Source organism: Phacochoerus africanus, chromosome 1, assembly GCF_016906955.1.
Source record: "Phacochoerus africanus isolate WHEZ1 chromosome 1, ROS_Pafr_v1, whole genome shotgun sequence".
Taxonomy (NCBI): Eukaryota; Metazoa; Chordata; class Mammalia; order Artiodactyla; family Suidae; genus Phacochoerus; species Phacochoerus africanus.
The window spans coordinates 226,523,313-226,550,000 of NC_062544.1; the positions used below are offsets into that span (position 1 = coordinate 226,523,313).

The following is a 26,688-nucleotide window of genomic DNA, read 5'->3' on the forward strand; positions in this document are numbered from 1 at the left end:
CTTATAATTTTCTTTTTGGTGGTATCTTTGTCTGGTTTTGGTATTAGGGTGATGGTGGCATCATAGAATGTCTTTGTGCAAGTGTTCCTTCTTCAACGTTTTGGAAGAGTTTAAGAAGGATGGGTGTAAGTTCTTTTTTGTATGTTTGGTAGAATTCACCTGTGAAGCCATCTGGTTCTGAACTTTTGTTTGTAGGTAGTGTATTTATTACATAATAAATTCATTTCTAGTGATCAGTCTGTTCAATTGATCTTTATCCTTTTGATTCAGTTTTGGTGAGCTGTCTATCTCTAGAAAATTGTTTCTTCTATGCTGTCAAATTTGTTGTCATGTAATTTTTCATAGTATTCTCTTACAGCTTTTTGTGTTTCTGCAGTATCCATTGAGATTTCTCCTTTTTCATTTCTTATTTTGTTGTTTTGAGATCTTTCTCTCATCTTCTTGATGCATCTGGCCAGAGGTTTCTCAATTTTGTTTACCCATTCTAAGAACCAGCTCTTGGTTTTATTGATTTTTTCCTGTTGTTTTTTGAATCTCTATTTTATTGATTTCCTCTTTCTTTTTCTTTTTTTTTTTTTGTCTTTTGTTGTTGTTGTTATTGTTGTTGTTGTTGCTATTTCTTGGGCCGCTCCCGCGGCATATGGAGGTTCCCAGGCTAGGGGTCCAATCGGAGCTGTAGCCACTGGCCTACGCCAGAGCCACAGCAACGCGGGATCCGAGCTGCGTCTGCAACCTACACCACAGCTCATGGCAACGCCGGATCATTAATCCACTGAGCAAGGGCAGGGACTGAACCTGCAACCTCATGGTTCCTAGTCAGATTCGTTAACCACTGCGCCACGACGGGAACTCTGATTTCCTCTTTCTCTATATGATTTCCTTCCTTTTGCTGACTTTGGGTTTTGTTTGATATTTTTCTAATTCTTTTAGGTGGTAGGTTAAGTTGTTGATTTGAGATTTTTCTTTTCTGAGGAAGGCCTGTATTGCTATGAACTTCCCCCTAAGTGCTGCTTTTTCGGCATCTCATAGATTTTGAATGGTTGTGTTTTCATTATCATTTGTCTTGAGGTATTTTTTAACTTCTCTTTGGATTTCCTCATTGATGCATTGGTTTTTTATTAGCATGTTGTTAATCTCCACGTAGTCAGTTTTTTGTCATTTCTTTTCCTGTGGTTGATTCCTGGTTTCATGCCATTGTGGTCAGAGAAGATACTTGACATAATTTCTATACTCTTAAATTTGTTGAGGTTATGTTTTGTGCCGTAGTATGTGGTCAGTCCTTGAGAATGTCCCATGTGTACTTGAAAAAAAATGTGTATTCTGATATTTTTTGGATATAGTGTCCTGAAAATGTCAATTAAGTCTAACTTTTCTGTTGTTGCCTTATTGATTTTCTATCTAGAAGATCTGACCATTTATGTGAGTAGGGTGTTAAAGTCTCCTACTATTGTTGTATTCCCATTAATCTCTCCTTTTATGTCTGTTATATTTGTTGTATGTATCTGGGTGCTTCTGTATTAGGGGCATACATATTGATGATTGTAATGTCTTACTGAATGGATCCTGTTATCATTAGTGTCCTTCATTGTCTTTCTTTATGGTCTTTGTTTTAAAGTCTATTTTGTCTGATATGAGTATTGCAACTCCTGCTTTCCAGTCTTTTCCATTCACGTGAAATATCTTTCCCCTCTCTCTCTCTTTTTTTTTTTGTCTTTTTGTCTTTTCTAAGGCCACACCCACAGCATATGGAGGCTCCCAGGCTAGGGGTCTAATAGGAACTGTAGCCGCCAGCCTATGCCAAAGCCACAGCAACTTGAGATGTGAGCCATGTCTGTGACCCACCTATACCACAGCTCATGGCAACGCTGGATCCTTAACCCGCTGAGTGAGGCCAGGTTCACCCGCAACCTCATGGTTCCTAGTCAGATTTGTTAACCACTTAGCCATGATGGGAACTCCTCCCCTCACTTTCAATTTATATGTGTCCTTTGCCCTAAGGTAAGTCTCATAGACGGCATATTGTAGGTGCTTGTGTTTCATCCAATCTGCCACTTTATGTCTTTGATTGGAGTATTCAGTCTATTGACATTTAAGGTAATTATTGATAAATATGTATTTATTGCCATTTTAAACCTTGTTTTCCAGTTGATTCTATGTTTCTCCTTTCTTTCTTTGGTTGGATGATTTCCATTTATTTTATGCTTGTGTCCTTTTCTTCTTAGTTTTTGTGAATGTAATATTTGGTTTTGATTTGTGGTTGCCCTGTCTTTCAAGTTTGTTAATCCCTTCCTATATCTGCTTGCTTTAGCCTAATAGTCATATAGACTCAAACACATTCTAAAAAAAAAGAGTCTAGATTTACTTACTTTCCTTCACCACATTTAATGATTTTGAAGTCCTTTTTTTAACATATTCATGTTTGTCCTTTTTCTGTTCCTTGTGTTTATCGTCACTTTTCTAATAGGGTTTTTTTTTTTTTTCTATTAGATCCGTATACTGGCTTATTTAAGTGATTGCTTTCCAGTTGTGATTTCCTCCATTCTAGTTCTTCTTATGTCTTTTTTATTTAGCAAAGCCCTTTCAGTATTTCTTTTAGAATGGGTTTGGTATTGCTGTACTCTTTTAGTTTTTGTTTGTTGGAGAAATTCTTTATTTCTCTTTTTATTTTAAATGATATTCTTGCTGGGTAGAGTATTCTAGGCTGCAATTTTTTCCCTTTTAGAACTTTGAATACATCTTGCCACTCTCTTCTGGTCTGTAGTATTTCTGTAGAGAAACCAGCTAATGGCTTTATGGGGGTTCCCTCATAATTAAGTCAAACAGGCCCACACCAAGATAATAACAAAAATGGCAAAAGTTAAAGAGAGGATTCTAAAGGCAGCAAGAGAAAAACGAAGACTTAATTATCTGTTTCCTTTAGATTTAAGTTTTCAGACATAAAATTTCTTCAAATGTATTTTTAATCCCCTTTTTCTTCTCCTTCTGGAATACCTATTATGTGTAGATTGGCCCTTTTTATATTATCCCATAGATCTCTTGTATTGCTTTCATGTTTTTTCATTTGGTTTTCTGTCTGTTGTCCTAACTGAGTGATTTCTGTTATTCTGTCTGCCAAGTCACTAATTCATTCCTCTGCATTATTCATTCTTTTGTTCAATGCCTTTAAGTCAGTTTGTGTCTCTACACATGAATTTTCTATTTTTTCTTGGCTCCTCCTTATATTTTCTAGTTCCTTTTTAAAGTAATCTGCATTACTGTTTATATATGCTCTTAATTCCTTCATATTTGCTCTTAATTCTTTCAGTATTTTCACTGTCTCCTTTTTGAACTTGATGTCTGTTAGGACTACAGAGGTCTGTTTCATTGTTTGCTGCGTCAGGTGAATTCTCCTATTCTTTTAACTGGGAATGGTTCCTGAACTTCTTCATTTTTTAAAAAATACTTTTCATATGTTGTGAGTTTAGGGAAACCAACTACTGTAGTCTTGCAGGGCTATTTCTATGCAAGAGTGCCCCTTTGTATTTTTTGGGGGGGTTACTATTTATTTTTGGTGTGGGACTTTGGATATTTGCTGTCTCTTTCCTCAGTGTGAGCAGGCGCTTATCCCCTTGATAGGGTGGTGCATGTTTTTCCAGGGAGAAGGAGGAAATGGGAGAAGGAGGAAACTAGTCAGTGCCTAGTTCTTGGGCTCTTGATAATAGGAAGGACCTGCTGGAAGGTGGTGCAAACTACTCCTAGTTGCAGCGCCCTGGGAAGTGGTAATGAGCCTCAGGCAGTTTTAGGCAGTGCCTGGAGCATTTGGCAGTGTCAGTGGCAGGGTGTGTGAGTTCCCAGGGGAGTAGGAGCAACAATCCCCTCCTCTGTGGTGCCCTCCAAGGTGACTAGGGCCATGCCCACCTCTGGAGTCAGAGATAACTGTGGTGGTTTGCCCCCACCACCTCTAGACCACACAAGAAGCACCCTGTCCTGCTTTGTCCACACAGGAGTTTCTGCATGGGCTGCTCCTAGTTTCAGGGTCCCAGTAAGTGACAGTGATCAAGCATGGCTTAGGCCACACAAGAAGTTCCTGGCCACCCATAGCCCGCACAAGGGGTACCAGTCACCTGTAGCCTGAGCAAGCAGTGCTCACCACTGGTAGCCTGTGCCAGTGGTGCCCTGACCTCTGAGAGTCCAAGCATGCTCAGGAAAAGAGATTCCTATGGCAGTCTGCCCCTCCTCCTCTCACCTTCCCCAACAATGGCACCTTGCTTCTCCTGTGGGCCCAGACCTCTTCCCAGGTTCCCTCAGCTGTGGTCTTCTGCTCCCCAGCCCATGTTGCACCACTCCCTAGCCCCTCAGGCTGTCTCCACACAGCCAACCCTAGTCCTTTCCCCAGAACTGACCTCTGGAACCTGAGTCTCAGTGCCCAGCCCCAACCCGAGTATCTCAGGCTGTGATGTCTGGGGTGGTGGTGCAGATGATCTGTGCAACTCTTACTCTGTTTTTCCTCCTCAGTCCAGCTGCTACCCTTTTCTGTGCAACTTTGAGGTCCCTCCATCTTGGCTGATCTCCCTGTTGGTTAGGTGGCTTCCCAGGATATGGGTTCCTTTCCTCTTTAATAGCTCCCTCTCAGGAGTGCTAGTCCCATCCTAATTCCTTTTCTCTTTCTCTCTCACTTTTTTCCTTTTGTTCTACCCAGTTTTATGGAGGGTTTCTTGCCCTTTTTGGAGGTTTAAGGTCTTCTCCCAGTGGTCAGTAAATGTTCTGTGTGCATCATTCTGCACATAGATGTGTTTTTTTGATGTGTTTGTGGGAGAAGGTGAGCACCACGTCTTACTCTTCTGCCATCTTGATCTTTTTCCTGCTTTCTCTTTCTGATATTTCATTGTTAGTGTAAAGAAATGCAATATTTCTGTACATTAATCTTGTATCCCTCTACCCTGCCAGACTCACTATTTCTAATAGTTTTTGTGTTGAGCCTTTAGCGTTCTCTATTTAGAGAATCATGTCATCTGCAAATAGTGATAGTTTTATCTCTTCTCTTCCAATTTGGATACCTTTTATTTCTTATTGATCAGTGTGGCTGGGACTTGCAATACTATGTTGAATAAAAATGGTAAGAGTGGGCATCCTAGTCTCTTGTTCCCGAATTTATCTTTTAGCTTTTCACCGTGGAGTAGTATATTGGCTTTGGATTTGTTGAAAAGGCTTTTATTATGTTGAGGTATGTTCCCTCTATACCCACTTTGGTGAGAATGTATTTTTCTTATTATTAATAATGTAATCTGTTTTTCTAAAATCTTTTTCTGCAATATAACATAAGAATTTTCTATGTCACTAAATCTGCTTCTGCAATAGTAGTTCTCAGCTAAGAGAATACCATAGAATCAGACCTACTATATCAAAATTTCTGGATGTGGGGCACTGCACTTTTTTTTTTTAAAGTTCTGCAGGTGAACCTGATGAATAACCCCTGGTTAAGGATTGTCATTCTGTACCATTTTTTTTAGTGGCTGCATAATATTCTATCATGGGCCACAAACTAGAATCTGTGTACCTCCTCTGTTGCTGGACATTCAGTTGTTTCTCATTTGCCACTATTACAAGTAAAGCTTCAGTGAACAAGTAGCTAAGTCTTTTTACATAGCCATAAAGCTTTACTTAGGATAAATACCTTAGAATGCACATTTTAAAGACTTTTTCTAAATTGCCCTTTTATTTATTTATTTATTTATTTATTTATTTTTTGTCTTTTTGCCATTTCTTGGGCCACTCCTGTGGCATATGGAGGTTCCCAGGCTAGGGGTTCAATCGGAGCTGAGCTGCCAGCCTACACCAGAGCCACAGCAACTCGGGATCCAAGCCACATCTGTGACCCACACCACAGCTCACGGCAACGCCGGATTGTTAACCCCCTGAGCAAGGGCAGGGATCGAACCCGCAACCTCATGGCTCCTAGTTGGATTCGTTAACCACTGCGCCACGACGGGAACTCCTAAATTGCCCTTTTAGAAAGGTTATATCAAAGAAATGGCTGTTTTATGGAGTTCCCGTCATGGCGAAGTGGTTAATGAATCCGACTAGGAACCATGAGGTTGCAGGTTTGATCCCTGGCCTCACTCAGTGGCTTAAGGATCTGGCGTTGCCATGAGCTGTGGTGTAGGTCACAGATGCAGCTTGGATCTGGCATTGCTGTGGCTGTGGCTTAGGCTGGAGGCTACAGCTCTGATTTGACCCCTAGCCTGGGAGCCTCCATATGCTGTGGGCGCAGCCCTAGAAAAAGACAAAAAAAAAAAAAGAAAGAAAAGAAATGGCTGTTTTCATGTCTGATAACATATTTATCATTTTTGCCAAGTTGAAAGGTAAAATATTTTTCATGTTACTATTGCTTCAACATTTGCATTTTATTACTAGTGATGTTAAATTAAACTTTTTTTTATATTGGCTGTATATATATTTGAAAATGGGGATAGAAAGATGAACAGTGACTTGTCTCACATGCCCTTTGTCCATTTTTGTACTTAAATATGTATCATTTTTTAATTATAGGAGCTCTTTATATTTTTAAGAGTATTGATACTTTTACTATTATATATTTTACAACTTTTTTTTCATTTTGTTGTTTGTCTTTCTGGTTTATTTATGGTTTTTGGTACTATACACATTTAAGTTTTTATAAAGTCAATCCTGTCAGTTTTTAGTTTCATAACTGTACTTGGCATTACTTTCAGAGAAGGACATCTACCCCCTCAATTCACCGTGGACCTCCTGTACTCCTCTATATAATGCTGTTAAGGACATAACTCAGATGTGTGAAGTTAAACTGGGCACTGGATGGTCCTCAGCCTCGCTTTTTATTGTGATTACTGCCAGCAAGTAGGCTGGTCTGCATTTAAGCTTAGTCTCTCAGCAGAGGGGGATCATGAGGATGCTTATTTGGACTTGTGTAACATTTTGGTCCCCTCCCTTAGGCAGTTTATCTACCTTTATGTCAGTTAGGTAATCTTGTTTTTATTCAGACTCAGGAGAATCTTCTTTCTTCATAGCAGTGGGAAACCTCTTCTCTCACGAAGTTACACAGTTATCTTCAAATAGAAAAATTCAGCAGAAAGTCTTTTGTTACCTGCATAAAACAGAAAAATTACTAATTGTAATATATATACAGTTAGTAATATATATACAGTTTAGACTCAAGAAAAAAGATCTCTGAAATCAACACAAAAGATCATCACAGTCACAGGAACTCATGTACCACGGACACATATATTATACCTTGAAAAAGTTTTTGAAATTATCAGTCATCTAATAGGTGATTTTCTCTAAGCCAGACCATTCAGTTCTGTTGTATTAAATACATTCAGTACCATTAAGCTTTTCTTTCATTCTCTTATTTTCACTTAAAAAGTTACCAAGATCTAAAAGAAATCTTGTTGGAGTTCCTGTCGTGGCGCAGTGGTTAACGAATCCAACTAGGAACCATGAGGTTGTGGGTTTGGGCCCTGCCCTTGCTCAGTGGGTTAACAATCCGGCGTTGCCGTGAGCTGTGGTGTAGGTTGCAGACGCGGCTTGGATCCCGAGTTGCTGTGGCTCTGGCGTAGGCCAGTGGCTACAGCTCCCATTAGTCCCCTAGCCTGGGAACCTCCATATGCCGTGGGAGCAGCCCAAGAAATAGCAAAAAGACAAAAAATAAAAATAAAATAAAAAAATAAAAGAAATCTTGTTGTGGTACTCTAGGCTTTTATAGTCTTGCTGGGTTAATAATGTGTCATTACCACAAAGTTTAAAAGGGCCTAAAATGTATACCCTGCTTGATGCTCAATTGCTTAAGCAGGTGTTCCCATGAATAAATGTCCACTGACATTTCTGAAATAGAAGGCTTTTTTTAAAGTATTTAACATTTCAGAGTTTCCATATTTCACATCTTTCACTTTGGCTAAGTCTATAGAAAATATTTCCATAATCATGAAAAATATCTTTGAGTTCCCAAGTGTGATACTGTGTTAGAGCCAGAAGCTTCTAATATATAAGATAGTTCACAGTGTTTTCCTCCTTATACCATACAAGATGGCAGAATAAAAAACTGATCAGACCTAAGACCATGGAATCAACCATTTTAGAAGAAACATTTAAACTGTGACATTGTTTTAATTTTTAACCAAGATAAGTTTTTCTGAATGAGAATTCTGTTTCTTTCCCCTCTGTGTAGAATTTGTAATTGAGTATGACACTTCAAGCTGTTAAATGAAATTTATATGATAAAGCTTTGAAAACTATTAAGTCATATGCTGATACAAAATGTTATTAGGTAGCGTTATTCTTATGTAATACAGATATTTGCTCAGTGATCCTGGGCTTGGAAGTGTTTCTCCCAAATAGATTGTTTGGGAATAGCTGGAGACTGTATGATTTAATCCAGGCCTTGATCCTGAAATAGACAAAGACTCTGTGATTAATATATTAGTGGCAAGAAAGACATTGAAAGAATAGTTATTAAATAGCTGTTATTATTATGGATTTGTAAAGTTATTCCTTAGTTTTAAACATTTTTGAAAAAGATATATGCTTTGCCAATATTTTCAGTTTCCTGTAAAATTCAGGGTCAATTCATGCAGATTAAATTCCTGGAATATGTATCTGGAGAAATCATGCTTAATTCACAAATGAACTATCCAAATTCAATATTTCTAAGGGTACATACTTCTGATTACAAATATCCTGGCCTTGGCAGTAGCTCATACAATTGTAGCCACCCTCCCACCCAGCTTCTGTGGTGAGCAGCAGTATACATTCTAAGAGTGACTCACAGGGCTAAGGCTGGTGGCCTCTGGGATAGCCAGGCCAGGAGCACAGAGCAGCTCTGGCTGGGAAGAGGGCAGTTGTGCCACTGAACAGAACAATGCTAACAAGGTAGAGTTGGCTCTCCTCAACATAGTCCTTTAAATAGCTGAGCTATGTAACCTATTTCTTCTCTCTTAGGTGGCTGCCGTGCCCCCTTTGTGGGAAAAGCATCCCCCAGGGAGCAAAGATTATATGCCTAGCCCCCGCCTAAAAAACCCAGCAAAGTGTGTCTTGCAGGTTCCCCTCCAGAATGTCCCTTTGGATACAACTGATGATAAGCCACACAAGACCTTAGATCTTGGGCCTTTCCAACAGCCTGGCAACAAGAAGCTCAAAACCAGCAGCCAGAAAGCAGAACCTGTTCGCATGGGTTATTTCCACAACTGCCATATCTTCCAGCAACAGCTGATTGAAAAACAGAAAAAGAAGCTTCAGGAACAGCAGAAAACAATCCTGGAGTTGAAGAAAAACCAACAACTGGCAGAGGTTCCACAGGCAGTAGGGCGTGGTGATGCACGGAGCTGCCTGCTGTCAAACCCTAGAGAAGATGAACAAGAAAGAACCTGCCAGCCGCTTTCAAAGTATGTCCATTTTATAGTACACTCCTTGGACTCTTTATTTGTGGTTTTTTACGTTGTGGTTGAAAGGCTCCTGAACTTTACCCAGACTCCACAATCGCCCTTTTTCTTTTATTGTGCCCTCCTACAGCAAAGAAGCCCCATACATTGTGATTGGTATGTTATTGCTAACAATAGGTAGTTAAGGCAAGTGGCTGCCTATAAGGATCCAGTTAGCATTTGTATTGTGGCTGCCTTTGTCTGAGAAGCTCTGTCACTATACCAGTGAAAGAGAGAAATACTTACTTGCTCTAACTCCATTTCTGGATTTCTTTTTCGTTTGTTTTTTGGGCCATACCTGTGGCACATGGAGGTTCCCAGGCTAGGGGTCCAATCGGGGCTACAGCTACCTGCCTACACCACAGCCACAGCAATATCAGATCCAAGCCACATCTGCGATATCTGCACCACAGCTCACAGCAATGCTGGATCCTTTAACCCACTGAGCGAGACCAGGAATGGAACTGGCAACTTCATGGTTCCTAGTCGGATTCGTTTCCACTGCGCCATGATGGGAACTCCAGTTTCTGGATTTCTGATTATATTTAGGGCTGAGAAGCCAGGTCAGACAATATTAGGTCCAAGTGGAGCAACTCTTGGACATGGCCATTTACCTAGCTTAAGTCTGTAGTTGTTTGGGATAAAAGTAAACATGTTTGAGCCTAGAATAAGAGTCTAAATTTCTCGAAAGCCATTTAAGATGGATTTAGACATGCTTGTGACCCAATACGTATGATAAATGGTAACATAAGAAGTGAGTGATACCTGTTGATTTGAAGCCCTGGGATGGGAATCAGAGCACCTGACTCACAACATAGACTCAGGCCAATCACTCAACCTTTCCCTGCCTCATTACACCAATTTATCAAATGGGTATAATAATACATAGTTAAAGAGTAAGGATTAATTAAAGCTTGTAAAATGCTTTGAGCTCCTGAGGTGCAAGGGCTCTGAATGAAGCTGGTGATTGGTCTGAATTCTTTTCCCTTTTTTTTTCTCCCAGTTCTCCTGTCGAATCCCCTGGGACTGAACATGGTAGAAGTGAATCCCGAAATTCTCTTTCTGGACCCAGAAGGAACCCAAGGCAGCTGATGGCACCCCATCCCATACTGAAAGGCAGGGCTGTCTTGGTGGGGCCTTGGTTGTGATTATCTTTCCTCCTGAATGTGCTGGGACTGAATCCTAGCAACTTGGGTTTTGAGACTGGCAGAACCTAGGCAAAGTCTAAGATGAGCAAACACATGAGGAATGGATATACCAGGCAGTGCCATGACCTCTTTCCTGCCCCTTATGCCAAACTTTTTTACTTTTCCAGCCAAAAATAAACAACCCCCCCAAAAGGTTTTATCTTTTTTCTGTAATTTGAGATTTGGATTGTAATGTTAAAAGTGGGTCAGTTACACAAATGGAAAAAAAACTCTAAGTAGCTGCTAAGAATAAACACTCATAAAGATCACATTTCATTTTTCATTAAAATAATGATCAGTTTATGGCAGTCCACATCATTATATGAGTTGTACCTTGATGATAGACTTTTAGAATGAAATCTACAAACCAGACATTTAAATAACATTTTTGATGTACATAGAAATCATTATTTAAACCAAACAATACTGTGAGAAGAAAAGCATTCCTTAGAACCCACCTAGTGAATCTGCTAATTGTTTTTACTATGTACTTAGTGATGTACTGAACATGTTTGTGTATAGTGGTAGGCACTAGGACAATTATATTGTGGTTTGTAAATCTGGTTTTTCACCCATGTGAGATTGCTGCCCTAACAGGAAATGATGTCACTTGAAAGACTGCCTAAAGTCCATTCCTGTTCATGAAAAAATTAGCAGTCATTGCATTGACTCTCTTTCAAGTCAGCAGTTTATGCCCTCTGTCCACAACTGAGGATAGTCAGGAATTGCCCAGTTTGGTGTAATTATTTTTTAAAAATTATTATTTGATCAGAGTTAGTGTATTTTGGAACACTGGGCTACTTTTCAAGTATTCTTTAATGACTAGCTCAAGAAAAGATAGAAAAGGGACATATTATCACAGACTCTGCTTCTCTGGGCTCTCTCGCTTTAATCCTCTAGTCTATTTCTGCCTCCTTAAAGACAGTCTCATTCCTGCCATCTGTGGCACCCCCACTATTCTTTTTCCAGCAAAGCAGACACTTAATATCTGTAAGAAATAGCCTGGTGAGTTTTTTCATTTATTAATTCTTGAAACTTGGACTTAAATCTTCTCTGTAACTTAGCACAAGGAGCTAACAGTAACCATTGGCTGACTTAGGCGAGCAGAACCTGATACTCCCCCCACCATGCCCCTCTGTCTTTGAAACCCCAACTGGTGGTAGAGTCATATTATCAGGCCATCTTGCACATTTGCTTCTTTTGGATCGATATTTAATAGACTGTCAAGAACAGGAGTCTGACACTCGAATGCGTTCAGATGCCAGTTCTTCAAATGCCTAGTACAATTCCATTTCCTGCCCATCTGGGTATCCAGGCCTTAAAACTAGTTTGAAATGTATTCCTCATGACCGCAACTTCATTTTCTCTGTTGTTGTTTACATATACAGATACATGCATAGTGACTTAAGAGAAAGTAGCAAACCTAGTGGGATTTGAGAAGTGATTCTATTCTCAGAGTATTTGTTACATTTAATTAAAATTTTTGACACTCATTAGAAGAATTATCAAATTAAAATTCTGGTTTCTGGATTTCACATACCAAAAAGTATTAACAAGACACATTGTCTTAAAGATAAATAAGGTCTTTAACCTGTAGGGTGTGTGTGTGTCTGTGGGTGCATATACCTACAATTTCTGTATTTGTTATTTTTATATAAATTTTATTATGCACACATATATTTGGTATTGGAACAGGCAAAAGAAAACTTTAACGCTAAATTTTATTATAAAATTAAACATTTCTTTCGCAATGTTCCTTATATATTTTTTTATATTGGAACTCTGTTACTATTTTCTAGCCATGGAAGAGAGAGCAGTTCAACGAGCTGAACGTAGGCGGATCTTGGCAGAGAGAAAGAAAAAACAAGAAGAAGAGAAATTGGTAATAAATCAAGAATGCAAACTGAGGCAAGAAAAAGGATTTGTATAGGTCTTTATTAAAAAAATGAAATCTAGCTTGTTTAAGGCTGTTAAAGCAATAGAGTAACACCAACTTTGGATGTGGTTTTGTTGCCTCCTGGCCTGAACTCTGTGATACTTTTAGGAAAATAAGGGTAAAAACATCAGCATCATGAGTATAGCATGAAGGAAATGTTATGAAAATGTATGGGAGCTAGTAAATTAGAAGACTTATACATAACCAAGCCTAATGTGTTATGGGTAGATGTCCAACCTGGAAAGTTTACAAAGATGGGTAATTATTACCTTCCAAAGTTTTGCCTGGAGTGCCAGAAGTAAATTTTGTATCTACTAAGAAAAAATAAATAGTTCTAACAGCTTTGGGATTTTTTTGTTTGTTTCGTTTTGTTTTTGGTGAAATGGAAAAGAAATTTGTCTTATACTGTATATAGTTTGGACCTAGTATTTCTTTCGTCTTTTATTTATTTTTTTTTTTTTACCACACCTGGACATATGGAAATTCCTAGGCCAGGTATTAAACCTGCACCATAGCGGTAACCTGAGCTGCCACTGTAGTGACAATGCTGGATACTTAACTTATTGTACCACTGGAAATTCCCAGACTTAGTATTTCATAGGTGAAAATAAGAACTAAAAAGTCATCTCTTTATGATGAAAAGGTAATGGTCTTATTCATACTTAGTCTCAACTTCCTAAATAGAAGAGGATTCTTTGGGAGAAACATTTAAGTTAAACAACTGACTACCTATAGGTCAGGTTTTCTACTTTTAACACAAAGTGCAGGCTTCTTCCAGAGACTGGGTGAGCACTTTAATAGATACTTGACTTTCACCAGCATAGAAGATCTTATTTCTGAACAAATTGAGGGTTCTGATTTTTTACAAATTCTCATCTTGATCAGGCCCAGTTAAAGGCCCAGGAGGAGGAACGTCAGAAGAGGGAGGCAGAAGAAAAGGAGGCTAAGCTTGAGAAGAAACGAGAAGAGAAGAGACTGAAGAAAATGGTTAGTAGTGTCTGGTCAGTCACCTGTCCCTTGAAGCCTGCTGTGGTCCAGTGCACCTTCCCTCCTGAGAACCTCTATCTAGAACAGTCTTCTCTCACCTCCACCCTTTTCTCTACCTTATTGAATGAAAACCTACTCATTCCTCAGATCTTAGCTCCACATGATTAGCCCTTCCTACCTTGCCTCACCCTCCTCTCTACCCAGGCTTAGATTAGGCCCCCCCCTTTTTGGACTTTGAGTATATTTCTTGCAGAGCATTACCAGGGCTTATAATTATGTATCTCTGTCTTGGTTATTTTATTCATTTCTATTCCCCAACTAAGCTGTAATCTCCATAAGAATAAAGAGAGCACTTTGATGTTGCTCACTATTGAACTGACTTGCGGTGCACCTGGCATATCATAGAAGCCCAGAAAAATGTACTGATCGGATGAATAAATAAATGGACAAACAAGTGGACAAATGGAAGAAAATATAGAAGTAAGAGATAAAAATACACACTGGTCAGAGATAATACAGTACAGCATATGCAGTCCTATGCCTCAGGGACCAGAAGAGATCAGGAGAGTCCTAAAGGGCTAGATCCATGAAGATTTGAAGAAATTAGGGGTATGTTCATAGAAAATGGATTTGAATTAGAAATTGTATTAGTCAGTGTTCTCCAGAGAAACACAACCAATAAGATATATGTATAGGCAAAGATTTATTATGAGGAACTGGCTCACAGGATTATGGAAGTGGGAAGTCCCAGGATCTGCTGAAGGCCCAGGAAAATGCTAGTGATGTAAGTCCAGTCCGAGTCCAAAGACCCGAAACCAGGAGAGCCAATGGTATAATTCCCAGTTCAAGGACAGGAGAAAACCACTGTCCCAGCTCAACAAGCAAGCAGGAAGCAAAAAAGGGGGGTGGGAAAATTCTACCCTCTTTTACTTTTTCGTCCTCTTCAGGCCCTCAAAGGATTTGATAATGCCCACCTACATTTGGTAGTGCAGTCTACTGCGTCCACAGATTCAAAGGCTAATCTCATCTGGAAACACCCCCACAGGCACAGCCAGACATGTTTAATCTGAGTACTTTGTGCCACAGTCAAGGTGACACATAAAATTAAGATCACAAGTCCATGGCTTATCAACTTGGCACCAATACACATTTCCTTAAACCACACCTAGTCTCCAAGTAACAACAGCAACAAGATCATAATTCTGCCTAACGTAATACAACTACCCTGCGTACAACCACAAATAAACCAATCCCTCCCCAGAAAAGGAGGTAAAGTCCTTGAGTGATTATTCTTCTCCTTGTTATCCCATAACTTAAATGCTATGATGTAAAATTAACATACTTAAATACCATGACACAAAGTCAATACATCTTATGTTACATGATGAGGAAATAAGAGAGGAAAGAAAACAAGATATGAATATACAGAACCTATTCATAGCAAAATAAGAAAGGAATGCTTATGACAATTTATGTCTTCATTTCTATAACTAGTAAAGTGGGTATAGCTGGTCTTTATAATTACCTTCTTCCTTCCATTGCCCACTCTATCCTTTGTCTTCAGCAAACATCTCTGCTAGTCATGGGGTGGCCTGAAACTTCATTCCTGAAACAGCCTGGACCATCAGTAGTCTAACATGGATTAGGTTATAGTTTCTTAATCTTAGGACATGGTAATACTAAGATATACCCTAAAGGGTCTCCTGTATTCTAGACATACTCTTCCTCACCTCCATTGCGGAGTAGTAGTTCAATTCCCCCTTAATAGTCAGAGCCAATCACCCTACCCAGCACTTCCTTCTTTTTCAATTGATTCAGAGTCATGTGGAGCCCCAAACGATTAGGTGGCACTCTTAACTACTAGTTCAGTGGAATCACTGTTGTGTCTCCTTGTGGAAGCATTCCCCTATTTGGAACCAAGATCTCTAGGCCAGAAGAACATAAATTTGTGGGAAAAGGAAGCAAAAATTTGCTAGTGGAGTTCCCGTCATGGCACAGTGGTTAATGAATCAAACTAGGAACCATGTTGCGGGTTCCATCCCTGGCCCTCCTCAGTGGGTTAAGGATCCAGTGTTGCTGTGAGCTGTGGTGTAGGTTGCAGACGCGGCTCAGATCCCATGTTGCTGTGGCTCTGGTGTAGGCCAGTGGCTACAGCTCCGATTTGACCCCTAGCCTGGGAACCTCCTTGTGCCACAGGAGTGGCCCTAGAAAAGGCAAAAAGACCGAAAAAAAAAAATTTGCTAGTAATAATGAGTGGTATCACTCCCACTTCTACCCCTTGATTCCTGGACCCCATGAATTCTGGCCATGGAAGAACAGTAGCACATATTGGATGCTGATTCATATTGGATGCTGATTCAGAGCACATACAACCCTCCTGAGAACCTGAACCCAGACCTGCAAGGTATTGGCACCTAGCTGGTGCCGCAACTGAATCTTCAAAAGACCATTCTACCGTCTGGCAAGACAGTTGCTTCAGGATGGTGGGAGGCACGCTTAAGGCCAGTAAATTCCATGCATATGGGCCCATTGTCGTACGTCTTTTGCTGTAAAATGAATTGTGTGATCAGAAGCAGTGCTGTGTGGAAATTGTGATGGTGAATAAGGCATTCTGTAAATCCAGGCGTAGTCTGTTAAGTCCATGCCTGGTAGTTTTGGCAGAAACACTGCATGGAGGAAAGGCAAATCCATATCCAGAGTTAAATGTCTGTTCTAATAAGAACAAAACATTGCCCCTTACATGATAGAAACAATCCAGTATAACCAATCTTCCTCCCAATAGCTGACTGATCAACCTGGAGAATGGTGCCATACTGGAGACTGTTAGTCTCTTCTGCTGCTGCTGCTTGCACACTGGGCACTCAGCATGGTCATAGCCAGTTGGCCTTGGTGAGTGGAAGTCTCTGTTGCTGAGCCCATGTATACCCTCCATCCCTGCCACCAAGGCCACTTTGTGCATGAACCCACTGGGCAGTGACAGGAGTAGCTTAGGAAAGAGGCTGACTGGTATCCACAGTCATCTTGTCCATGGAGCAGAAGGCATATACAATTCATCCTTTGCTAAACCAGCATAAGAGATATCTAGAAAGAGCTCAGTTACTTCCCTTAAAAACTACATGAGAAGTTGTAAAGGAGCACATCCCCAATATGTGTTCCACGTAATCCTTGTAGTTCCTGAGATAACTGAATAATTTTGAGAACATATAAGTTCTGTGGTCAGAAAGTTTGGTAAATGCTGGTTAAAATCAAGTTGTCATTTTTAGCTGACTTCTCAGAACTTTTAACTTCCTACCAGGTATTATGAGTCTCTGGAAGAGAGACACAGAGTGCCGACTAGTCACATACATCTGACCACAGAACCCTTTTTATAGAGACCCAGTAACATCTCATAGAAGAATTTGGGGTTATGCTACCATAAAGTAGTGAGACAATTTTAAAAGTACGCAGTATAAAAAATTTCACCTCATATTTGTTCACCATAGAACGTTAGAGAAATTCAAAAAAAGATGGGAAAAAAATCTATGAGTTCAGCACTAAGAAGTAACTTACTAGTCTTAATATCTTAGAATATCTACTTCTGGAGTTCCGATCATGGCTCAGTGGTTAACGAATCCGACTAGGAACATGAGATTGCGGGTTCGATCCCTGGCCTTGCTCAGTGGGTTAAGGATCCGGTGTTGCTGTGAGCTGTAGTGTAGGTTGCAGATGTGGCTCAGATCCCGAGTTGCTGTGGCTCTGGCGTAGGCCTGCGGCTACAGCTCCGATTCAACCCCTAGCCTGGGAACCTCCATGTGCTTCAGGAGCGGCCCAAGAAATGGAAGAAGAAGAATATCTACTTCTGTTCATTTATCTCTATGCATCTCTCTTTAAATAGTTATGTTGATAATTTGTAGGTGTAGGTGTATATGGCTTTTAAGCTGCTTTTTTCATGTAAAGCTTTATCATGAGTTACTTGTCATTCAGAATTCTTTGAAACCTTTTAATTTAATTTTTTAAAAAACAGCCTTTTTATTATGAAATAATTTCTCTATTCCTCTGTTGATATTGCTTCCAATTTTTGGCAATTATGAATAAAGCTGCTACAAACATTCACATACAGGTTTTTGTTTAGTTGTTTTGGGGGTTTTTTTTTGAGTAAATTGTAATTTTTTTATTGGAAAACAAATATACAACTTGGAGTGGATTTGAGGCAAATTGTGCCATAGGCAGATTTTCTTTAAGTGGCTAAAACAAAATTTAAAAAGCAAGTAACAATAAAAGAAAACGTTTCTGGTACAGGACCAGCAGTACAAAAAAAAGGTGTACAAATACCTGAATAAAACACCCATTTTGCAGTAGTGCAGCTTTTAAGTACATATCGTTGACTGTCCATAGTCCATGCAGAATTATAGCTCCACACTTTAGTAACAACATGCTGACAGTTCCTAAAGAAAACTACTTTAAAAAAAGGCATAACCCAGATGTTCCCTCATTTGACCACCTCCATCTAAGTTTAGATGTGCAGAAGGGCTTAGATATATCCAGAGTAAACCACATGCAACATGTTACCTGATCCCTTTTCTAAAAAAAGGTTTCAGGACAATGAGAGTAAGATAAGGGAAGAAAACATGGAGGAATCAAGTCCTAGTTACTATGCATGCATTTTTTTTTTTTTTTGACAGTAGAGGAAACCTTTTACAGATAAGTTACAAACAACAAAAAGGCAAAGTTTTAAACAATTTTGTATGAGAAATCTAACATTCTGTACAATGTCTTAATTTTGCTGTCATCATTTTTACAAGCTCTTCATGGTCTACTTGACCATCACCATCACTATCTGCTTCCTTGATCATTTCATCAACCTCTTCATCTGTTAACTTCTCTCCAAGGTTTGTCATCACATGGTGAAGCTCTGCTGCACTAATATAGCTATTGTCATCCTTTTCAAACACATGGAATGCTTCTCTAATTTCTTCTTCACTGTCTGTGTCTTTCATTTTTCTTGCCATCATTGTTAGAAATTCCAGGAAGTCAGTTGCGCCATTACTATCAACATCTACTTCATGAATCATGTCCTGTAACTCTGCTTCTGTGAGATTCTGCCCAAGAGACCTCAGTACAGTTACCAATTCCTTTGTTGTTATAGTTCCATCACCATCCTTGTCAAATAGTGAAAAAGCTTCTTTGAATTCTGCGATCTGCTCTTCAGTCAGTTGGTCAGCCATGCTGCAAGTGCTACTAGTCTCCAGGATGGGATCACACAACCACTCAGCTTGCTCCACTCGAACTCGTTTAGACATTTTGTTGACATATGTTTTAAATTCACTTGGGTAAATACCGAGAAGTATGATTGCTGGGTAGTGTGCTAAGTCTATGTTTAATTTTATAGGTAACTACCAAATTCTATTCCAAAGTGGCTATACCATTTTGCATACCCACCAGAAAGTTCCTCTTGTCCCATATCCTTGTCAGCAATTGTTGTCTTTTTTTTTTTTTCCATTTTAGCCATTCTAATGTATGTGTAGTGAGTGATATCTCATTGTGGCATTTATTTGCATTTTCCAATAACAAATACTGTTAAGCATCTTTTTATTTGCTTAGTTGCCATTTATATGTCTCCTATGGTGAAGTGTCTATTCAGATCTTTTGCTCATTTTTCAATTGAGTTATTATTGCTGGGTTTTAAGAGTTCTTTATATATTCTGGACCAAGCCCTCTACTAGATAGATGATTATAAATATCTTTTCCCAGTCTGTGGCTTGTGGGGTTTTTTTTTTTTGCTTTTTGGCTTTTGTTGTTTTTTGTTTGGTTGGGTTTTTTTGTTTGTTTGTTTTTTGTTTTGTTTTGTTTTGTTTTTGCTTTTCAGGGCTTCAGGTGCAGCATATGGAAGTTCCCAGGCTAGAGGTCAAATCAGAGTTACAGCTGCTGGCCCACACCATAGCCATAGCAATGCAGGATCTGAGCCACATCCGTGACCTACACCACAGCTCACGGCAACGCCAGATACTCAACCCACCGAGCAAGGCGAGGGATCAAACCCGCATTCCCACTAGGATACTAGTCGGGTTCGTTACTGCTGAGCCATGACGGGAACTCCTGTGTGGCTTGTATTTCAATTCACTTAACAGTGACATCCACAGAGGAAAAGTTCTAATTTTGTGACGTCCAAGTTACTGATTGTTTTTCTTTCAATGGATATACTCTTAGTGTTGTATCCAAAAAATAATCTCCAAACCCAAGGTCACTTAGATTTTCTCTTATTATTTTCTTCAAGACATTTTATATAGTTTTATGTTTACATTTTAGGTCTCTTGTCTTTTTGGAGATAATTTTTGCATAAGGTGTAAGGTATATGTCAAGTTTATTTCTTTTTGCATATAGACATCCAGTTCCAGTATCACTTGTTGAGGCTATCTTTTCTCCATTGAATTACATTTACACTTATGTCACAAATCACTTGACTCTTATTTGTGTGGAACTGTTTCTGGGCTCTATTCTGTTCTGTTGATCTTTATGAGTAGCCCTTTGCCAGTTGTCTTTGATTGCTGTAACTGTATAGTAAACCTTGCAGTCCCACAGTGTGAATTTTCCCACCTTATACTTCTTTTTTAGGATGCTTCGGCTATTCTAGTTTTTTGATCTTTCTTTATAAATTTTAGAACAATCTTGTCAGTGTGTACAAAAAAGCTTGCTATATTTGGAACTGTATTGGGTTGATTGGGATCATATTGAATCTATAGATCAAATTAGGAGAATTGATATTTTAACATCGAGTCTTTAATCTATGAATGTGGTATATCTACATTTATTTAGATCTTTGACTCATGTGTGAGTATTTTATAGTTTTCCACATATGTTATATATATATTTTGTTAGATTTATACCTAAGTACTTCTTTTTTTTTTTTTTTGGTCTTTTTGCCTTTTCTAGGGCCGCTCCTGCGGCATATGGAGGTTCCCAGGCTAGGAGTGCAATAGGAGCTGTAGCCACCGGCCTATGCCAGAGTCACAGCAATGCAGGATCCGAGCCGAATCTGTGACCTACACCACAGCTCATGGCAATGCTGGATCTTTAACCCACTGAGCAAGGCCAGGGATCAAACCTGCAACCTCATGGTTTCTAGTCAGATTTGTTAGCCACTGTGCCATGACGGGAACTCCCCTAAGTACTTCTTATTGTGGTGCTATTTGCAAGTGACATCTTTTATTTTTATTCTTTGGCCACCCCTATGGCATATGGAACCAGGACCACAGACCCACACCACAGCAGTAAACTGAGCCACAGCATTGACAACACCGTATCCTTAGCCTACTAGGCCACCATGGAACTCCTAAATAACATCTTTTTAAAATTTCAGAGTCAATTTATTCATTGCTAATAGGTAGGAACACAGTTCATCTTTGTATGTTAAACTTGTATCCTGCAACCTTCCTAAACTCACTTATTAGTTCTCAGAGGGTTTTTTTGATAGATTTTGGGGGATTTTCTACAGAGAGCATCATGTTGTCTCAAATAAACGCAGTCTTATTTCTTCTTTTCCAATCTGTATGCGTTTTCTTTCCTTTTTTTTTCTTTCTTTTTTTTTTTTTTTGCCTTATTGCACGAGCTAGGACTTGCAGTGCAAAGTTGAATAGTAGTGAGAAAAGACTTCCTTGCCTTAGTCCAGATCTCAGGAGGAAGATTGAGTATCTAGCCATTATTGTCATATTTGTCATATATTTTAATTTTATATACACTATAAACCACCTATCACCTCTTATTGCTTACAGTTATATTTTAGTGTAGTTAAAAATGAGCTGAAAGGAGTTCCCGTCGTGGCGCAGTGGTTACCAAATCCGACTAGGAACCATGAGGTTGCGGGTTCAGTCCCTGCCCTTGCTCAGTGGGTTAAGGATCTGGTGTTGCCGTGAGCTGTGGTGTAGGTTGCAGACACGGCTGGGATCTGGCGTTGCTGTGGCTCTGGCGTAGGCCGGTGGCTACAGCTCCGATTCAACCCCTAGCCTGGGAACCTCCATATGCCGCGAGAGCGGCCCATAGAAATAGCAAAAAAAGACCAAAAAAAACCCTGAAAATTATATTTTGCCTTTATTTCTTCCATCTCTGATGTTCTTTCTTTGTGTAGGTCTAAGTTTTTAACCTATGTCATATTCCTTCTGCCCAAAGAATGTCCTTTAACATTTCTTATAGGGTTGGTCTACTGACAGTGAATTCCCTTACTTTTTTTTGTTTGTTTGAGAATTCTTTATTTCTCCTTCACTTTTGAAGGATATTATCGCAAGACATAGAATACTGGGTTTACAAGGTTTTTTTGTTTTTTTTTTTCCCCAGTACTTTAAAAATGTCACTTTTTTGTTCTTGCCTGTCTAGTTTCTGGGAAGGAGTTTGCTTTAATTCTTCTTTTTTCTCTTTGTAGGTGTTGTAGTCTGCTTTGGTTGCCATTACAAAATGCCACAAAGCAGGTGCTTTAGCAACAGAAATTAGTTTTCTGACAGTCCAAGAAGCTGTATGTCCAAGATCAAGGTGCCAGCATGATTGGTTTCTGGTGAGAGCTCTCTTCCTGGTGTGTATAAGGCCACCTTCTCACTTTATTGTCCCATATCCTTTCCTCAGTGCATGTACACAGAGGGGGAGAGAGACAGTATGTGAGCTCTCTGGTGTCTCTTCTTTGAAGAACGTGAATCCCACCCTTAGGACCTCATTTTACCTTAATTACTTCTTTAGAGGTCCCCATATCCAAATACAGCCACAGTGGGGCAAGGGGTGATGGTGGTTAGGACTTCAACATATGAATCTGGAGAGGAACACAAACATTAAGTCCATAATAGCAGCTAAGATCGGTTCCCCCCAGATGCCTTCAGGTTTTTTCTGTCTTTGGTTTTTAGCAATTTGAATATGGTATGTCTTGGTTTGCTTTGTTTACCTGCTTGGTGAATTCTGTTTCTTATGTATGTGGCTTTGTGGCTATCTGTAATTTTAGGACTTGTATACCCGTTATTCAGATATTTTACCTGCTCTATTTTTTTCTTCTCCCTCTGGGATTCCAGTTATGCTTATATATTATATTGTGTGATGTTGTTCCACAGTTCCTGGATGTTTTGTGTTTTGTTTGTTTTTCACTCTCTTTTTTCTTGTCACTTTAATTTCTGTTGCCCTAACTTCACGTTACCTGATTCTTTGCTTAGCTTTGTCCTGTCTATTGATAAGCTCATTGAGGGCCGTCTTCATTTCTGTTACCATGTGTTTTTGATTTCTAGCATCTTCATTTGAATGTTAATTATAGTTTCCATATTTCTGCTAAAATTACCTTCTGATCATGAATGATGCCTACCTTTGCCATTAGAACCTTTAATATTACAAGTTATTTAAAATTTCTGACGTTTCCAACATCTCTGTCATATTTGAGTCTTGTTCTAATGATTGCTTTATCTTCTCAGACTAGATTTCTTATCTTTTGATATGTCTGATTTTTTTTTTTTGTTATTGAAAGTCAGACATATTGTACAGGGCAATAGAAACTGAGATAAATGGGCCTTTGGTATGGAGATTTGTGTTAATCTAGCCAGTAGCTGGGCTATGTTTGAAGTTTGTTGTTGCTGTGGTTACCACTGTTAAGCTTTGTTGTTGCTATGGGAAACTATAGACTTCAGTTTTCACTAGTGACTCTTTTTTTTTTTTCCTCTTTTGGCTTTAGGTCTTCCCTTTGTGCTATTCCCCAGAGAGAGACTGTCTCTTGCAGTTCTCCTAGCTGTACTCCACTGTTATTACTGGAGGTTTGTTAGTGTACTGGAGTGGTGTGAATGAGGGGCACATTCTCTAACATTCTGATCAAGCCTCACTCTTTGGAGTACACAGTATTTGCATTCAGAAGAATTTCAGAATCCAACTCTAGGGATAGAGCTTCTTCCTGGCCCTGTGTTCCCCTCTTTCTGTATCCACTGTCTCAGACTGAACTCTGTGAGGTTCCTCCTTTACTTAGGTGAGATAGGGAGTCTAGTTTGGATGGTTCCCCTTCCCCAGGTGCAGTGGCATTACACTAGTGCCTTGAAGTGGTGCTGCTTGCAGATGAAGCCAGGGAGAAGAGCTGGGCAGATTTTGCAGTGGTTGCTATTTCTCTCCTCCAGCCAGAACTATGGTGGGAACTTTATCTGGATTTTCCCTGATCCTCTCTGTGAAAGTCTGGTGGAGTTCCTAGAGCAAAAAGGTAGGAACCTCCCTATGACTCTGACACCCCACCCCACCCTGCCCCAGGAGCTTTACCCTTCTCATGCTGGCTTACCCTTGGCCTCTAGCAATTCACCAACATTTCTAGCTTAAACATCTTATTGGCTCATGGTATAGGGGGGCTTCTGCCTCAGGTGAACAAATACTTGGGTGTTGTGTCTTCCTACAGGTGCCTGTCTCCAGATTTAAGGATGGCTTCAGTTTTCTGGTTCATAAAAAGTCATAACTTTGCTATCTGACTAGCATTTTTCTTGCTGGAAACAAACTGCTTATACTGACCAAGAAAGTTGAGAAATACATTACTGGCCAATAGGTTGTTCTGTTTCTCTCACTATACCAAGCCCAAATCTTTTCTTTTTTAGGAAAAGTAAAATGTAACTTCACTCTACAATAATAGACAAAAGGATTTTGTCACATAAGCTAGTTTCCATTTAGTAAATCAACTCTTTATAGCTGAATGCATTTATAGACTGGCTGTGTTTGAACTTTCTTTGGGAGAAGATTACTGCACTTGGCAGTTGTCTCCTTTTGCTTCTGGGCAACAATGCTCTGCACAGTATGTTTCTCTATCCAGTATACCATGTGGTCATATTCCTTTTGATACATCGTTTTCTGCACAAGTGATTCTTTACCTCCCTGTACACTTTATATAGCCATTACCAGCAAGCAACCTCCAAGGCCATAGCAGTGTTATTCCTCTGAACATCAAAAAAAAAAAAAATAATAATAATAATAATGACACTGCAGTTCTTGTTGTGGCTTAGCAGATTAAGGACCCGACGTCTCCATGAGCATGAAGATTCAATTCCTGGACTCACTTAGTGGGTGAAGGACCTGGTGTTGCTGCAAGTTGTGGCAGAGGCTGGCAGCCACAGCTCCAATTCAAACCCTAGCCCAGGAACTCCCACATACAGGTGTGGTTGTAAAAAGGAAAAAATAATAATAATGACACTTCTGAATAAGTGCCTGCTAGGACTTGTCCAAATCCGTTGGATCCTGGGTGTGTTTGATGGAAGCTTACTTCATATCTTCTAGTTGGACAGTTTTTGCTCATTAAGTTTACCAGCAAATTGTCTAACAGAGGTACCATACTTTCTAATTGTATAGATGACCAACCCTACTGTTGGTATAGCAGAGAAGGTCACTAGGGAAATCAGTTATATCTTTGGATATAAAACATAAGATAAAGCCTGTGACACCAGTTTCAGGATGCAGAATTGGAATAATTCCTCAGGGATAAACCCATGACAAATTGGTTCTCTGTATTCAGGAAGAAGTGGTTCTCTCTTTGTCTTAAATTTTTGAAAATTTAATTATAAAAGTGTCTTGATGTGTGTCTCTTTAGATCCATCTTATTTGGTACTTTGGGGGCCTTCTGTCTGGATATCTGTTTCTTTCTCCAGTTTAGGGAAGTTTTCAGCCAATTTCTTTGAATAAGCTTTCTGCTACTCTCTCTCCTCTCTTTCTAGGACTCCTATAGTATGTATATTCTCTCTTTGATTGTATCCCATTAGTCCCTAAAGCTATCTTTACTCTTTCTCAGTCTTTCTTCTTTTTGTTCCTCTGATTGGATGAATTCTACTGCTCTGCCTACAAGTTGGTTGATCTTTTTTCTTGATCTAGCCTTCTGTTGAATTCCTCTGTTGAATTTTTCTGTTCAGTTATTTTATTTTTTAGCTGTATAATTTATATTTGGTACTTTTTAATATTTTCTTTCTCTGTTGAAATTCTCACTTTGTTCATGCATTGAACATTTTTATAACCATTATTTTGAAAATTCTATTGGGTAAATCACTTATTTCCCTTTCATAAAGATTGGTTTCTGGAGGTTTATCTTTTTCTTTTGTTTGGGATGTAGTTCTCTGTTTCTTCCTTTTTCTTGACTCTTTATTTTGGTTTCTGTGCATTAGATAAAACAGTCCCCTCTCCTAGTCTTGACAGAGTGGTCTCATGTAGGAGATGAACCTCATCTGTCAGCCTGGCCCAAGGTCTTGGTTATCTCTCAAATCTTTGTGATTGTCAAAGCCGCTGTCTTTGTTCTTAATAGCTCTCCTTATTTAAGCATGTATCAAGACCTGTCAAAAGGAAGGATCTCAGTCAGCACTTTGATGTAAGCTGATTAGAAGCTGTACCCTCCGGAAGCAGCTGAAAATGTATATAGTTAAGCCCCTTCCAGGGAGAAACTAGGAGATGTTTGCTTTTCCTGCTCCCTTTCGCCAAGCCCAGGTACATAGCCATGGGGCCAGGTAGCTAGGGCATTAGGGGTGGGGTTCTCCTGAACCCATTTAAAACCTCCTTGTTTGCCATGGCACTTGTGAATATAAGTTCCACTAGCTGTCAGAACCAGGCAATCCAGGGGCCGATCCCTCAGGTGACAGTCACAAAAGTTAGGGTGCCATAGGTGTGTACAAACTCCTTTTAGAGAGAAGCTGGCAGTCTGGTTTTATCTTTGGAATGCACCACAGGGAGAAGACGGAAGTACCCCAAGGCTCCCTCAGGCTCTGTAGAGGATCAGAGCCAGCATCTGCAGCCAGCCCCTAGATGGCGCTAAATTAGAATCTAGACCCTCAGGCAGCAGTTTGTAAAGTATGCCCTCAAATCCCTTTCAGGGAAAGACTAGGAGATGGGCTTTTTTGCCTGCTTTTTCAGGGCAGAGCCGTATTGGATGGCCATGGTGAATACTCTCATGTCATTAAGACCTATTTATTTGTCTGCTATATCTTACATGTCTCATAGACAAAAGCTTTCAGAGCTAGGTGTTTTGGGGGCCCATTATAATTGGGGTGCTAGATGTGCAGTCCAGACCCTTCACTCCTCAGGGAGAAGCTGGGAGTTCCCTCCCTGTTATATGGCACTGTGCCAGAGATGGAGTTTATGGTGAGATTGTATTTCAGCCTTTCCTGTCAGGATTTTCAATGTGGATGTTTTCTTATTTGCCTGATAT

At 39.6% G+C, this 26,688-nt stretch overlaps 2 protein-coding genes across 10 annotated transcripts in view; one reads left to right on the top strand and one right to left on the bottom strand.

Moving 5' to 3' along the window:
* Positions 1-26,688, top strand: part of CCDC191 (coiled-coil domain containing 191) — a 95,552-nt gene that overhangs the window by 49,926 nt on the left and 18,938 nt on the right. For 7 of the 9 annotated variants that reach the window (XM_047791999.1, XM_047791980.1, XM_047792016.1 and 4 more), the window contains 4 exons: positions 8,956-9,398; positions 10,438-10,550; positions 12,421-12,503; positions 13,443-13,544. In XM_047791999.1, coding sequence (XP_047647955.1) covers positions 8,956-9,398; positions 10,438-10,550; positions 12,421-12,503; positions 13,443-13,544 — 741 coding nt within the window. Of the gene's footprint in view, positions 1-8,955; positions 9,399-10,437; positions 10,551-12,420; positions 12,504-13,442; positions 13,545-21,936; positions 22,066-26,688 lie in introns of those variants that run through there. The other 2 variants (XM_047792050.1, XM_047791988.1) reach the window with 2 other exon arrangements.
* LOC125133671 (calmodulin-1-like) lies at positions 17,680-18,891 on the bottom strand. Its single transcript, XM_047792075.1, has one exon. The coding sequence runs from the start codon at positions 18,821-18,823 to the stop codon at positions 18,278-18,280; it is 546 nt and encodes a 181-aa protein (XP_047648031.1). The 5' UTR covers positions 18,824-18,891; the 3' UTR covers positions 17,680-18,277.